At 36.5% G+C, this 16,545-nt stretch overlaps 1 protein-coding gene across 1 annotated transcript; it reads left to right on the forward strand.

The window, feature by feature from the left end:
• Positions 1 to 9,140: 9,140 nt before the first annotated feature.
• Positions 9,141 to 15,213, forward strand: LOC108890521 (specifically androgen-regulated gene protein). Its single transcript, XM_018687393.2, has 4 exons — positions 9,141 to 9,231; positions 12,453 to 12,608; positions 12,870 to 13,065; positions 13,180 to 15,213. Exons 2-4 carry the CDS (start codon positions 12,504 to 12,506, stop codon positions 14,268 to 14,270), a joined length of 1,392 nt encoding a protein of 463 aa, XP_018542909.1. The 5' UTR covers positions 9,141 to 9,231; positions 12,453 to 12,503; the 3' UTR covers positions 14,271 to 15,213.
• Positions 15,214 to 16,545: the final 1,332 nt, after the last annotated feature.

Consider the following 16,545-nt stretch of genomic DNA (forward strand, 5'->3'; position numbering starts at 1 on the left):
GGAAGCCTTACTATACTATGACTTTTTGCTTATTGTTTTTGACCATTTTTCATGCCTTACTATACTATGACTTTTTTAATGGTTTTGGAGGCCTTACTATACTATGACTTTTTTGACCATTTCTCATGCCTTACTTTACTATGACTTTTTTGATGGTTTGGACACCTTACTATACTATGACTTTTTTAATGGTTTTGGAAGCCTTACTATACTATGACTTTTTTGATGGTTTTGGAAGCCTTACTATACTATGACTTTTTTTGACCATTTTTCATTCCTTACTATACTATGACTTTTTTAAATGGTTTTGGAAGCCTTACTATACTATGACTTTTTTGACCATTTTTGAAGACTTACTATACTATGACTTTTTTGACCATTTCTCATGCCTTACTTTACTATGACTTTTTTGATGGTTTAGGAAGCCTTACTATACTATGACCTTTTTTGACCACTTTTGAAGCCTTACTATACTATGACTTTTTTGATGGTTTTGGGAGCCTTACTATACTATGACATTTTTTGACCCGTTTTTGACGCCATACTATACTATGACTTTTTTCACCATTTTTGAAGACTTACTATACTATGACATTTTTTGACCATTTTTCATTCCTTACTATACTATGACTTTTTTTAAATGGTTTTGGAAGATTTACTATACTATGACTTTTTTTGATGGGTTTGGACACCTTACTATACTATGACTTTTTTTGACCATTTCTCATGCCTTACTATACGATGACTTTTTTAAGTGGTTTTGGAAGCCTTACTATACTATGACTTTTTTGACCATATCTCATGCCTTACTGTACTATGACTTTTTTAATGGTTTTGGAAGCCTTACTATACTATGACTTTTTTGATGGTTTTGGAAGCCTTACTATACTATGACTTTTTTGACCATTTCTCATGCCTTACTTCACTATGACTTTTTTGACCATTTTTCATTCCTTACTATACTATGACTTTTTTTTTCTTTTTTTTTTTTTTTTTTTTACTATTTTTCATGCCTTACTACACTATGACTTTTTTAAATGGTTTTGGAAGCCTTACTATACTATGACTTTTTTGATGGTTTTGGGAGCCTTACTATACTATGACTTTTTTTGACCCGTTTTTGACGCCATACTATACTATGACTTTTTTGACCATTTTTGAAGACTTACTATACTATGACCTTTTTTTTATGGTTTTGGAAGTCTTACTATGACATTTTTTGACTTTTCTTGACGCCATACTATACTATGACCTTTTTTGATGGTTTTGGAAGCCTTACTGTACTATGACTTTTTTGACCATTTCTCATGCCTTACTTTACTATGACTTTTTTGATGGTTTTGGACACCTTACTATACTATGACCTTTTTTGGCCATTTTTGAAGCCTTACTATACTATGACATTTTATGACCGTTTTTGACACCATACTATACTATGACCTTTTTTGATGGTTTAGGAAGCCTTACTATACTATGACTTTTTTGACCATTTTTGAAGACTTACTATACTATGACATTTTTTGACCATTTTTCATGCCTTACTATACTATGACTTTTTTAAAATGGTTTTGGAAGCCTTACTATACTATGACTTTTTTTGATGGGTTTGGACACCTTACTATACTATGACTTTTTTTAATGGTTTAGGAAGCCTTACTATACTGTGACTTTTTTTTAATGGTTTAGGAAGCCTTACTATACTATGACTTTTTTGAAGCCTTACTATAGTATGACATTTTTTGACTATTTTTGAAGCCTTACTATGACCTTTTTGACCATTTTTGAAGGCTTACTATACTATGACTTTTTTGACCATTTCTCATGCTTTACTATACTATGACATTTTTTGACCATTTCTCATGCCTTACTATACTATGATCTTTTTTGAAGCCTTACTATACTATGACTTTTTTGACCATTTCTCATGCCTTACTTTGACTTTTTTGATGGTTTTGGACACCTTACTATACTATGACATGTTTTGAGTTTTTGACGCCATACTATAACTATGACATTTTTTCCATGTTTTTCGACACCATACTATACTATATTTTTTCATGTTTTTTGAGTTTTTGATGCCTCAGTATACTATGACATTTTTTCATGTTTTTTAATGCCATACTATGACATTTTTTGACGGCATATTATACTAAGACATTTTTTGACCATTTTTGATGCCATACTATACTATGACATTTTTTGAGTTTTTGATGTCATACTATACTGTAACATTTTTTCATGTTTTTTGAGTTTTTGACGCCTTAGTATACTATGACATTTTTTTGTTTTTTGACACCATACTATGACATTTTTTGATGCCATACTATGACATTTTTTCATGTTTTTTGACATCATATTATACTGACATTTTTTCATGTTTTTTGACACCATACTATACTATATTTTTTCATGTTTTTGACACCATCCTATACTATGACATTTTTTCAAGTTTTTTGATGCCATACTATATTATGACATTTTTTGGCGCCATACTATACTATAACATCTTTTTCATGTTTTTTGACACCATACTATACTGACATTTTTTCATGTTTTTTGATGTCATACTATACTGTCACATTTTTTTTTTTTTTTTTTTTTTTACCATTTTTGAGTCCTAACTATATCAGTTTTTGACTGTTTTTGAGACCTTACTATACAGTTCTTGATGGTTTTGATCCTTTAATATATTGTGGCAACATGTTTACTTCCATTTTGGATTACTCTTTCTTCTGGATTGCTATTATATCACAGATTAGTTTTACCGTTATCTCTAATATTACATTACTTTTACCATTACATAATACTTTTCTTAATATGTATTAAGTTTACAGATAACTTTTACTGTTCCAAACTACACTTAGTAACAGATTACTTTGTCCATTACATCTTACTTCTGACGTTGCTAATTACTTTTACATTACCTCTATTAATACAGTTTACTTTAACATTATTTTTATATTCCAGATTACTTTTATTACTACCCTTTTCTAATTTACTGAATGCTGAACATAAACAATTGAAGGTCAGTGGCTCTGTGTTGGACAGTTGATGTTAAACTGTTCGTGAATTACCTGGAGACTTCTGTCCTGGTCTCAAAGAATAATGGACTACGTGGTGGATGAAGTGGTGACACCTGGAGGAAATCAAAGAGAAACATACAAAGGAAAATGATCAATACATCACGTATTCCTCATCAACAGTTTAATCATGAAAACAGATATATATTTAACATTAACATTAAAAGGCTGTTCTAGAAAATCAACAGATGACTGGCATCCCTTCCTGAAGAACCACCAACATCAAATATTTGGGAAAAAGTCAAATGACTGTTAAGTGTGTGTCTATCAACTAATTACTGAAGTAATCATGTATGTTACTGAACTGAACAATAATAATAAACACTATCATTTAAGTACATTATTGAATGCAGGATTTTAACTTGTGTTGTTTATTATTATTATTCAGTAAAAAGTCTGAGTATTTCTTCCACCACAGACGGTCACATACAGAATCATTATTTCAAATTTCAACCTTCTTCTTCTTAACACATATTTAAAATGTCTTAATGTTGTTTTCCTTTAATGAATAACAACCAAATTTACAGAAGTCTTAGCAGCATTTTATGTGAAAAAAGTAAAAAAGTGTAAGACTGGTTGTTACACACTGTGAAGATATTATTAAAATTACTCTCTGAACAACAGTAAAATTAACACACTTACAAACAACTCAATGCAATATATTATCTGTAGAACTGATATTGTTTTGAACGGTGTAATCTAGTATGTCTAGCACATACAGAAGATTAAGAATTTCTGATCATATACAATCAAACTGAAGTTAAGATATTTTTCAGTCCTATTTTTACTGATCCTTAACAACATCTGATATTTGATGTCTTACTATACATTATTTTAATATTGCAGATTACTTCTATTACACTTTTCTGATATACTGTACACTGAACATAAACAATGTCAGCGCTCTGTGTTGGACAGTTGATGTAAGGCTGTTTGTGAATTACCTGAAGGCCTCTGTCCTGGTCTCAAAGAACTTCTTCATTGTACGAAGACTCTCTGTGATCGTGGACTATGTCTCTGTAATCGTGGACAATGTCTCTGAGATTATGGACAAAGTCTCTGTGATCATGGACAATGTCTTTATGGTCGTGGACGATGTCTCTGAGATCATAGACGGTGTCTCTGTGATCATTGACAATGTCTCCATGATCGCGGGCAATGCCGTCAAATCGGTGACCCCCGTCTCCGCCGATTCTATCGCAAGGTCTCTACGAAGCATGGGACAATGTCTCTAATCATGGACAACGTCTCTCTCATCTTTGACAAGGTCTCTGCGATCACAGACAATGTCTCTGATCGTGGACGATGTCTCCCTCATCCTCAACAATGTCTCTCCGATCATGGACGAAGTCTCTGTGATCGTGGACGATGTCGTGGACAAAGTGGTGACACCTGGAGGAAATCAAAGAGAAGCATACAAAGAAAAATGATCAATACACAACTACCTATTCCTCAACAGTTTAACCATGAAAACACAGAGAAATATTCAACATTACAGCTGAACCACTGCATTTAACAAAACATTTTATGCCTTACTAAACCATCTTACTTCTGATATTGCTGATTACTTTTACATTACTTCTATTGATACAGATTACTTATACATTATTTTTATATTGCAGATTACTTCTATTCTAACACTTTTTGATATACTGAATATTGAACATAAACAATTTAATGTCAGTGCTCTGTGTTGGACAGTTGATGTAAGGCTGTTTGTGAATTACCTGAAGGCCTCTGTCCTGGTCTCAAAGAACTTCTTCATTGTACGAAGACTCTCTGTGATCGTGGACTATGTCTTTGTGATCGTGGACTATGTCTCTGCGATCGCGGACAATGTCTCTGAGATTATGGACAAAGTCTCTGTGATCATGGACAATGTCTTTATGGTCGTGGACGATATCTCTGAGATCATAGACTGTGTCTCTGTGATCATTGACAATGTCTCCATGATCGCGGGCAATGCCGTCAAATCGGTGACCCCCGTCTCCGCCGATTCTATCGCAAGGTCTCTACGAAGCATGGGACAATGTCTCTGATCATAGACAACATCTCTCTCATCTTTGACAAGGTCTCTGCGATCGTGGACAATGTCTCTGATCATGGACGATGTCTCCCTCATCCTCAACAATGTCTCTCCGATCATGGACCATGTCTCTGCGATTGTGGACAATGTTGTGGACGAAGTGGTGACACCTGGAGGAAATCAAAGAGAAACATACAAAGGAAAATGATCAATACACTACTACCTATTCCTCAACAGTTTAACCATGAAAACAGAGAAATATTCAATATTAGAACCGAACCAGAACATTTAACAAACATTAAAGGGCTTTTTTAGAAAATCAGCATCGTCACCTCATCACCTCCTAAAGAACCAACAACAATAAATATTTGGGGAAAAGTAAAATGATAATTAATCAACTAATCACTGAAGTAATCATGTATGTTACTGTGAACTGCATAACAATAATAAACACTTAACACACAGTTAAGTAAATTTATGAATGCAGGATTTTAACTTGTGTTGTTTATTAAACTTCAGTAAAAAGTGTGGGTATTTCTTCCACCACAGACAGTCACATACAGAATAATTATTTCAGATTTCAACCTTCCTCTTATTGACACATACTTAAAATGCCTTTGATTCGTGTTATTTTTGTTCAATGAATTACAACCAAGGTTTTCACTAAGCTAATCTGAAATTTTTTAAGTAAGTAATTGTAGAACTGGTCAGTATATACTGTAAAGATATTTTTACAATCATCCTCTGACTAACAGTTAAAATTAACACACTTATGAACAACTCACAGTGCACCTGCATTGTTTTGCGTTATGTGACTTTCAGTCAAATAAAAGAATCTTTCCAGCTACATCACTGAAGTTTCTTAAAAACAGTGTTAAAATCTTGTCTCATCTTATTCTCGTGAGCTGAGTGTATGGTCAACAACTGAGATGCAAGATGATCACTATGAGATGCTGAACTGCCACAATGAAACAAAAAATGACCTAAAAGAAATGTAAAACGATCAGGATTGGACACAGAACTACAGAGACACAGTAAGAATGACTGCAAAGAAACAAAGAAGCTGGCCATAAATAGATGTAAAAATAGCCAAGTAAAGACGCTAATGCTGTCGCTGGTTGCTAATGGTAACGCTGGCATCTAGGTGTAAAGCAGCCAGGTACAGACACGATATATCACAAAATGACCACAAATAGACTCAAAACGTTGGCAACGACATGATAGACTGAGTTAAACATGCTAGACTATAAACTGAGTTAAAATGACCAGTATGGAACACAAAGTTACAAAGAGATGCAAAATGTCGGTAAGGTGACTGAAAACAAATAAAACAGGGATTTTAAACAGACTATCAAGAGCTGTGTGTATCTAGTTGTGGTTTCACCGTCCATGTTGGGGGGCACAACTGATATCAGGGACGCCTCAGTCACGGAAACACAAACGACTGAAATTGAGTTAAGGTCAAAAGATGTCATTAACAGAGAAGGCTGATGCTAACGTTCGCTGCTAACGCAAATGCTAAAGCTAGCCACTAGCTACTTCGCTCCTTAGCCTTACATTCGCGCTGCAGGTGTATTCAGCGTTCAGCCTCACTCGCGGGCGACAAAAAAGCTTCTTTCAGTATCCTGGCTTCTTCGGTAATTAAGTTTTCTAACAATACTGACAAACCGAGGCAACGGTTCAAAAGCAAGGATGTGTTATTAGAGCTGGATACCGGATCGAAAATAACGCCCATTCAGTCCTCTCAGAGTTGCTCGCTTGGCCCATACGCCAGAAAGAGGACGTGTCCGGCTTCCGGGTGTACTTCAGCGTTATGGGGCCCACTGAATATGCGCAGTAGGGCCGCTCCCATCATGGCTGTGGGCTATAAGTCGTGTTCTGGATCTGGCGAGATCAGGCGCGGCTCGTCCATAAAGTGCTATGCTAGCGGACTTCATTGATTTTTAATAAGACTTAGATATCCTGGCTTCAAACCATGGATGTATTTATGCATATGGCAACAGCAACTAACAGTAAAGATAATGTTCCATAAAGTAAGACAGTATTAAACGCTAAAATCGTTAATATCGTGGTTAATTGGTGTTGAGCTTTAATTTAGTTGTGAAGTTATGTGGAAAACGAGTCATCATTCAATCACCTAAAATCACCAGAGTTTAAACTGTGTTTTGGACATTTTTTAAAATGAGAAAGTGATACTGTATGTGACATGTAACTACAACTTGGCAGGTAAAGTCATTACTAAGACTTTAAACTTTGTTACACTGAAAAACATATTCATATAGCATCTTATTGTGTGTAGTACTAGTTAATTTCCCGTGTTATTACTTACACTTCTTTTAATTCACTATTCTCCACAGTTACATTCAGGATAAATAAATTAAATCTCATTCATCCTTGTATTTATTTATTTTAAGGTACTATTAAATAGCAAATTGTATTTAATATTGTAAAAATAAGAATTTGTGTAAAAAATGTGAAGGTGAAACTCCTTTATTTTTGACTTCTGAAAAACAGACACATGTAAACAGCTTTATTGCCCCTGACAGTAGATTTAACATCAGCATCTCCGGGAACTTCAGGTGGAGGTACTGCAGGTCCCGCTTCATCTCGTCATCTTCTACATGATGAGGATTTACCACATTGAGACGGTTTAAGCCTTGAATAAATAAATAAATGTGGCCGTTTAGAACGGATGAGAGGTTTAATGAACTTAAATCGTCATAGACTGTATATAAAAAGATAAGACAATGCACAGATCACATATAAGGTAAATGGCTTACGAATTTAAAATACCCTGAAGAAAACTGTTACGGTGGGAATTTTGAAAAATCACCTACAGTGCCATATCAGTGAGTCCTTACGAGGCTAATATATTAATTAAAAATAATACGTTCGAGAACTAAGGCTGATGAGTGACTGATAAATGCGACGCTTAGTTTAAGAAAAGGCTTTGTAAAATATAGATTTTTTATAAGACTAACTTTCAGTTTTGTAAATACTGACTATGGTCTTACTGTTCAAAGTTCAAATTTTGAGAATTAGGCTCATCCAATTGAGAAACTGTACATTATGCTGATAATTGTTAAAATCTGAATGAGGGATCTTTTATGTTATTTTATTTTTCATCTTTATTTTTCCGTTTTCCCCCTGAAGGATTGCCACCTTATCGTGTTCAGGGGCCTGCGTGCCTCAGTGACACTATAGGAGCTATTCCAGCAGAAGCTTAGTCTTCAGGTGGGACACCCAAGCTGGACAGGTCGTAGGGTAGAGGCCTGACAAAGTGTAATCCACTTCTCTGGATACATAGCTAATAACCCAATTGCATGGAGAAAACACTGTCATAGGCGACAAAATGTGTGTAAAATACTCCCCCCAAAAATTGCTGCTGTGGACCCTCAATGCTCCCTTCATATTTCTGACTGCCCTCTCATATATGTTTGCCTAGAACCAGCCATGACCCCGGAGCTGGACGGTTAACACTAAGATTGCAAAATAAGTTATATTTTTGAAAACAAAATTAAAAGTCTTTAAATATACGACATATATAACTGATAACTGATAAATTGTTTTGATAATCGATAACTTGTTCCAATGATTGCACATTTAATGATTTTCTCTGTCTTATATCATTGTGAACTAAATATCTTTTTCTTTATTATTTCTGGACAATTTAAAGTCAAAACAACTGATGGATTCAGCAAGCAAATCATTGTTTGTTGCAGCCCTAGTGTGTGTGGTCACAAAGGAGAGTGGAAGTGTGACGAGAATCCTACTGGAAATTCAGAGTAATTAATTCCTGGGGAGTAATGAGCAATTAATTTTGTACTGTATTGTAAATTAATTATTTATTCATGAATGGAGTAACGACCCTGACCACACTGTCTACGGTCAGCAGAGAGAGTTTGAGGCGGCAGAGATACTGTCTGATTAGCAGATTACTGATGGTGCAGGTAGTGACGACGAGGGCTTGCGAGTCTTAAGAAAAATGCCGCTCTCTGATTGGCTAAAAGCTTAGGGCACAAAGTCCTTCATGCAGGTATCTCAGAGCCGCTCACACACCCTGCGTCTTCACTTGCACAAGAGGCAGAAGATGGATAACTGACCAATGCACGGAGAGTCGACCAGGTATGTGGTCGACTAATGTCATTTTCACCGAAAAACTTCAGTCTAGTTAAGTTAAATTGAAACCATGCCATCGTGTTAGGTAGGTTAGTTTAAATCGCATGTTTCTTCTGATGTTAATACAAAGGTTTATAGCATTAAGTAAATGGTATCAAGCTTAAAATAATTTATAATTGAACTGAACATTTTTCATATCCTGAAAATCCTGTGTTTTTAAGTTTCTACTGCCACATAATGATGATGATCTATGACTTCATCTTTATATTTTGTGTCATATAGGTGATGTAATTTATGAATATTTACAGTGTTCAGACAGCATTGATATTATTTGCAGACTAGTTTCAGGTTTTTTGGGGGGACTGAAGTAAAAAGAGTCTTATACATTTAGATCAATCTATATTTACATAATCTGTTTCAAACAATGGATTAAGGCTAATAAATCATTGGACAGTTGCTCTTTTATAGCCTCAATCAAAGCAAAACTATGCTATTGAGCCAGAGTGTAATGTTCCAAGGAGTTTGGTATGGCTATTAAGTTTGTTGCCTCAACTTCTGAGTCACATGGTTGTGTCTTTTTATGGCAGTTGCTACTGTCTTGGTACATATAGAGATAACATTTTGATCAGTGTTTAAGATGTCCTTTCACTGGAAATGGCCTACAGGAGTTAATGATTAACTACAGTGTTTAGTCTGAGGCTTTGTTTTGACGAGGTGAAAAACACTCAAATAACATATTTAACAGCTGAGAAAATATATAATACTTACTTAAACAGGGAAGACAAATGATTGGCAAAAATGAATTGGTTTTAAGTTTATGCTGTAACAATAATGTGTAAATTTACTTAAATTATATTCCTGGGCTACAGCAGCTGCTGTGGTTATCAGCATTGGATCAAACCAGATTGTGTCTGGTTAAAACACAATAAACGTTATCTCAGAGTTTCCACTGTTCAGATTCATATCCTGACCTACATGCAGCAGAACAAATGGGGGTATTTACATACTGGCCTGGTTATAGGGGCTTTAAAATTCACAGGGATGGATGGGATGACATGGCAAACCATGAACAGTGAACAGGAGAGCTTTTGTGCCTCCCTAGCAGCCCTTCCTTCTCAGGTGTTGAAACTTATCCAAAAGTTGTTTTTTTTTTTGCCACTAGGATCAGACAGAAGTTCCTTTATACTAAAATTCCAGCTCTTTCTACAATAGCAGCATAAAAGTAAAATGTGTTTATCCTATAAATAAATAGAAATCCTATGTTCAAATGGCTGTTATACAACTTAAATTTCTATCAGCTGTATACAGTAACTCTATGACTAGGAAGATGCTTTTATCCAAAGTGTCTTACAGTACCAGAATGACACGTACATTTAGCATCCCCAGGAGGAAATAAATCCCTAATCGTGGTGTTACAATTTACATTCTCTTTGTATTTCATCACCTAAAATTGATGTCAGAGAAAGAACCTACGACCAAATTAAAAATATCTTAGTACAAGACTGTTAAAGTAAGACAACGTGGTCAAACTGGATATCATATGTCTTTCAGGAGATCATTACTGCTGCCCTCCACTCCCTCTGAAACTGATCCCACTGAGGAAGATTAGGAGTGGCATGTGTGCAGTAATCTGAGTCACATGCAGCAGAGAGGACTAGTTAGATATCTGTCAGAAACAGACTAAGCTATGATACGCTGTCATACTGAGGCTATACAGGCACCAGAAGGCTGGTGTGCATGTGAGACATGCTACACAGGGCTACACAGCATGTTAAATGGCTGTGAAATGATAGGTCTGAGTGAATGACTGAGCCATTTAGAAATCTAGAAAATAGTCTAATAAATCATACATTACTGGTCCATATAAACATGTGCAGCCATTACAATGGTTTTTAGCCAATTAGCCACTCTCATTGCTCTGGACCATTTGCCAGGAATGCTATACTATTGTAGATGGATTTGCAGGCAGTCAGTGGTAATTTACACTTTATACTTTGCACTTTACTTTTTAATTATGTATATTTATGTTCCCTGTAAATATAGTTCTTGCTTCTTGCTCTTCACTCTTTTCTTTTACTATAACTGTCCTTAGCACCAATATACCAAGACAAATTCCTTGTATGCGCAAACTTACTTGGCAATAAAGTCTATTCTGTTCTCATAGATTCTGCCAGTACAGTATGAAAATGAACTTGAAGAGTCTTAAGACTGGCTCAAGTTGGATTATCCATCACAAATTTTTCCTCATAAGTTATTTGTTTTGAAAAGTTCTTGTCGGGAGCTTCAACATCTCAGAGCTAGGAGTTAAAAACACAGTTGTATTCAACATGTGTCTTATGTTAGAAAATCTGACCTAGAGGAACACTAGGCAAATATGGACGTTGGGAAAACAATAATGTGAATTTTATCATTTGATTTTTAAGTGTTGGGTGTTAGAGTTTATAACACTTCAGTACAATCCTGTTCAATTCTAAACCTGTCCCTGTGAGTAAAGAAATGTTTACGTCATGAAAACAGAACTTATTTGACATTTCATTTCACTTGTAATAGTTCTTGAGTGTTCTTTAAACACTTTTGAATTTTCCCAATTACAATGTACATCATGCTTACAGTATAGGCTAATAACATTAGAGTAAAACCAGGACTAATTTTAGTCCTGTGTTATCTTTACATGTCTTATACTGTTTATATTTAATCCTGAGCTAACAGTAAACACGGATCAGCCTGATCTGGAGCTGTCCAGACCCTGTGGTGCTGACTACTGGTCACACACAACAGCTAGTTTTCCTTCCTCTCAATGTCTGTGTATATTTGTTGCAAACAACTGTGCAGCTTCCTTGACTCCAAGCTATGTACTTTTAATCAGTCTGTACTGTCATTTATTCATCAATTATAGAGGAAGTCAAAGTCTAAATTCCCTTACAGCTAAAAGACAACCTCCATTATTTGTTAACTGGACACCCTTTTATGCTGATTAGAAAGGTTAGCACTAGGTAACACAAAAGAAGAAAATTATCACTGCGGTCCTTTAGGGAATCTACAGATTTCATACTATACAAAACTAGAAGAGAGGGCATCTAAAAACCTGCAGAAATGATTCACAGGGGCAAAGTATAAACAATGTATTTAAACTATGGTATGGTACTCTTGAATGCTCTATTTTCATGCAACCTATAAGGAAACAACTTAAACTGTAATTGAACTTTCCATTTATTTCATTTTTACAGAGTGAAACACAACAATCTGTGCCACTAACCTTGGATAAGCAGGGCTCTAAGATGCCCAAAAGTGATACCTGGCCAGGTGGCATTGAATTGGAGACGATGATTGGCATGGACAGTGCTGGCAGCTGTGACAGTGTCGTCAGTGCCAATTCTGGCTTTGTAAGTTACTGACCTCAGCTTCCCGAATCTGATAATATGTATAGCTCTACTACATGAATTATCAAGACAAAATAGCATAGGTAAGAGCTGAAACATAAAAACTAAGGGATGAATTTGATTTCATAGCTTCTTATCCATTTAGAGGTAAGGGTTTAAGGCCCTGAATATTCTTGTGTAAAAGTAATGACAATTCTTCTGTTATTCAGTTTTCAGAGAGTTTATGTTGCTTTTGCGATACCTAATTTCTATTATACATTACAGAGCGATGATAGTCTGGAGCACCTTTCTGCTGAGGAGAAGGCCTGTCTTATGTTTTTAGAGGAGACTATTGAGTCTTTGGATACTGAGGAGGATAGTGGACTGTCCAATGATGAACCTGACCAACTGCCCAGCCCTGGCAACCTTGTCACCAAACTGGCTGACCTGTCAGCCTCCATGAGCAAAAGCAAGCTGAATGGTGAGTTAATCTCTGAGGGACAGATGTAGAATTAGCTGTACATCAGTCAATGAAATACTTTGAAGGGCAAAGAGTGTTAATTTCCAGTGACTAATGTGCTTGTTTGTATATCAGATCCACAGAAACATGTCTCTAAAGAGCCCATCAAGGAAAATGCTAAAACTAAACTCATGCATAGCTACCTGGTTCCTACACCTTTTGTTGTGGCAAGCAGTTCTGTACCCAGCATTAAACCAGGCATTCCTCCAGACAAGAACCTCTGCTCCGAGCCTCAGTTCACTCCTTCCAACAACAAACCTGGTAACACACACAACCAGAAACCTGCTGCTCCACCAGTACCTTTAGAGGTTAATGTTGTGATACCTCCTCCCAAGAAACCCAGGGACTTCTCAGGTAGGACAGCTGATGGGCCTGTACCAAGAGGACCTCTGTCCTATGAGGCACTTGTTCATCTGCGGAGGAGTGCCTCCACGAAGAAGACCCCTTTGTGTCCCACAGTTGATCATACAATAGAGTTAGAGAAACACCTTCCCGCCACAATGGAAGGCCCAAATCTCGGAAACCTGCAAAGATCTGACAGATCCAACACAGAGTCTTTCAAGTCTAAGACAAGTCCTCCAGTTGTGGCCCCTAAACCAAAAAAGATCCCTGCCAACATAGCTGTGAAAACACAAAATGAAGCTTCATTAACCCCAGACTCTTCATATAGTGTCAAGCATGCAAAAGATCCCCAGCTGGTGAGACTGGAAGCTTTGCAGAAGCTTGGCCTCCTGAAAGACCAGCAGCCAGAAAATGAGACAGTAGGCCCACTACCCTCATCTAAATCTCACTCCTATTTGGACCCAACACCAAACAGATTTACAAAGGGTTCATCTAATGGTAATCCATCAAGAAGCCCATCGTTTTGTTATTCTCAAGTGCCCACAGAGCCCAAGAACAAGCCTCTGCAGAGCAGTGCCAGTTTCCATCACTACTCAAGACGTGACCAACAGTCTGCATCTGTATCACATCCACCTCAATCCAGTGGATTGGGTGCAGGTGGTCTGGAGCGTTCTGTTACCATGAACAGCCACAGAAATGGTGGAAACTGTCCTAAATTGGGAAACAACACAGCAGCCGAGCCAGCAAAAAACCACCACGGCAGCTCAAAAACCCTCAAACTCAGTTGGATATACTGTGATGGTGGTGCCTGGAATGGGAACTGATCGAAAAGAAGCTCTCAGAAAGCTTGGACTGCTCAAAGAGTAAAACAACAAACAGCAGAAGTCTGCCGCCTGTGTAAATGCAGTGCTCAGAGGGAGTTCAAGAGTACTATCAGGCTTAAAGAGAGTTAGAGCATTAAGTGGGAACTTGGCACTTGGCACTTTGGCAAACCGAAGCATGAGGATGAAGAAGAATTTAAAAGGGAATACCAGCACTTTTAATCTAGGTTGTGCTTTCTTATGGACTTGAGGGCAGTTTTTTTTTTTCCAATTATTGTTCTATAAGTCTCAAGAGTTTCTGAAAATGCACATTACACATTTCAAAATCCTGAGGTTGTCCATATTTGGGGAAAATGGCATGATAATGTAATTCCATCTAATCAGAATGTCTTACCATGTTTGCTTTAATAGACTTCCGTTAGGCACAACAGGATCCCAAATCAGCCTAAGAGTGCATATGAAATAATGTAGGCATCAATCTAGTCTTCACCCTCACCATTCTCAAGATCAGGTGCACCATTGGGTTTCTCAGTGTTTAAAATGCAGTTTATGGCTATAAGAAATTTCTATTAATCTTTATATTATTATTATATTATCATTATACTGTACATAACGGCTGCTCCACTCTACTTCTACTTAAAGGAAACATCAGACCAAATCAAGAGATTTTTTTTTTTACATTACTAATTATTTCATAATTCACAGATGTGCCTATAAGTGGATCATTGAGTAGAATTCTTGGAGCAAAGCCTCAAAGAAGCAGCTAAGTTCATGCAGCTCATAATTATTGTAAAACAAAACTTTGAGAGGTGTTTTTGGGGTGATTTTTCAGAATTTTCTAAGCTATAGCAGCTATCAGCATTACATGATTATGAAGATCTGATGTACCAGTAGCCCACTGACTTTTCTCTAGATGGTCTCACAAATGTTTGACAAACTGTGTTCATGTGACTGCCTTTATAGTTTAAAATACTGAAGATGTGAGTATTTCTACCTACTGTTCACCCATTTCCACAGATAAAAAATAAAAAAAATAAAATATGCATGTAATTTATCATGTATTTACATTTTTATCTTTACAAAAATGTAAGTACAGTATTAAACCTTAACATCTTTTTTGAATTATGCCAGCCTGGTTTCTGAAACTGTCACCATGCCACATAGGACTATTTGACTTGTGATTTAAAATGTAAATAACCAGAACTCTTCATGGTTTGCATTTTCAGACTGAGCTGCTCAATAACGGGCATAAAAAACTCTAAGTCAAACCTTCATCCCTGTGCTCCTGTAGAGTGACTTTACCTCTCTGCTTCATCCAGCATTCCACTTACAGAGTGACTATCAGTCATACTACTCATTTTACATGCCACTCGGCAATGAGAGAGCCTGCTCAGCTGTTCTTCCATTATCTGATTATCTTGAGCCCCACCTCCGTGTGAACTCAGCAGACCAGTGCTTTCCTTTCTTTGTTTTCCTGATATCCCTTGCATGTAAGACTTCTAATTCCTCCCTTTGACTTCAAATGGCTCGTAGGCATTTGTTATGTAACCATGGAAGCCTCAGCTGAGTGAGTGTGTGGTTGATTATTGCAAGAGACAATTACAGTTGCCTTCTGTCTTGTTATCTTCTCAGTAAGGCAAGGGCCTCGCCTAATGGGCCTGTATCTGTGTATAGTATGTCTGAGCACGGCCAAATAAAGAGTGTCAAATTTTGAAACTGACACGGGTCTCTGCCAGTCAAGTAATATTCAACAATGGATGAAGAAATCAGGTCATAGACAACATTTGCAATATGATACACAGGCAGAAAAGTGAGCTGCAGAAAGGATTGAGTCTTATCAGTAGAGATAGATATACAAGGGTGCAATATGGTGTTTGAGGGAGAAAAAAGTATAGACTGCAATTTGTGCCTCTGCTGTAGCTCCTCCACTAGAGACTCCATCATGGGATTATCTGAAATAGCTGATTATCAAAATAAATGCATGTGAACTTAATATTAGCATCAAAATCTATTTTTATGATTCACAGATTTGTATGTAGGTCAAGCATAAATTAAGGGTTGTATTATCTTTATTAGGGTTTTGTAAAATTACACCAAAATTCACAGTGCTGAACCCAGAGGTCATATGTAACATGAGATAACTGCCTGCTACCTGTCAACACTGCTGCCTTGACAACAGCCTTACTGTCACACTACAAACTGGTCTGAGCCAATCACTTCATTGGCTCAGCTCTTAATACTGTTCATAAGAAGTAAATGAAATTAGCCATAAAGGGAT

Source organism: Lates calcarifer, unplaced genomic scaffold, assembly GCF_001640805.2.
Source record: "Lates calcarifer isolate ASB-BC8 unplaced genomic scaffold, TLL_Latcal_v3 _unitig_1781_quiver_2658, whole genome shotgun sequence".
Taxonomy (NCBI): domain Eukaryota; kingdom Metazoa; phylum Chordata; class Actinopteri; family Centropomidae; genus Lates; species Lates calcarifer.

Excerpts from the sequence above, each read along its gene's own strand:
- LOC108890521 (XM_018687393.2), top strand. The coding sequence starts at position 12,504 with ATGCCCAAAAGTGATACCTGGCCAGGTGGCATTGAATTGGAGACGATG. Across the intron at positions 12,609-12,869 it reads TCAGTGCCAATTCTGGCTTT|AGCGATGATAGTCTGGAGCA; the intron begins GTAAGTTACTGA and ends TATACATTACAG. Across the intron at positions 13,066-13,179 it reads GAGCAAAAGCAAGCTGAATG|ATCCACAGAAACATGTCTCT; the intron begins GTGAGTTAATCT and ends TTTGTATATCAG.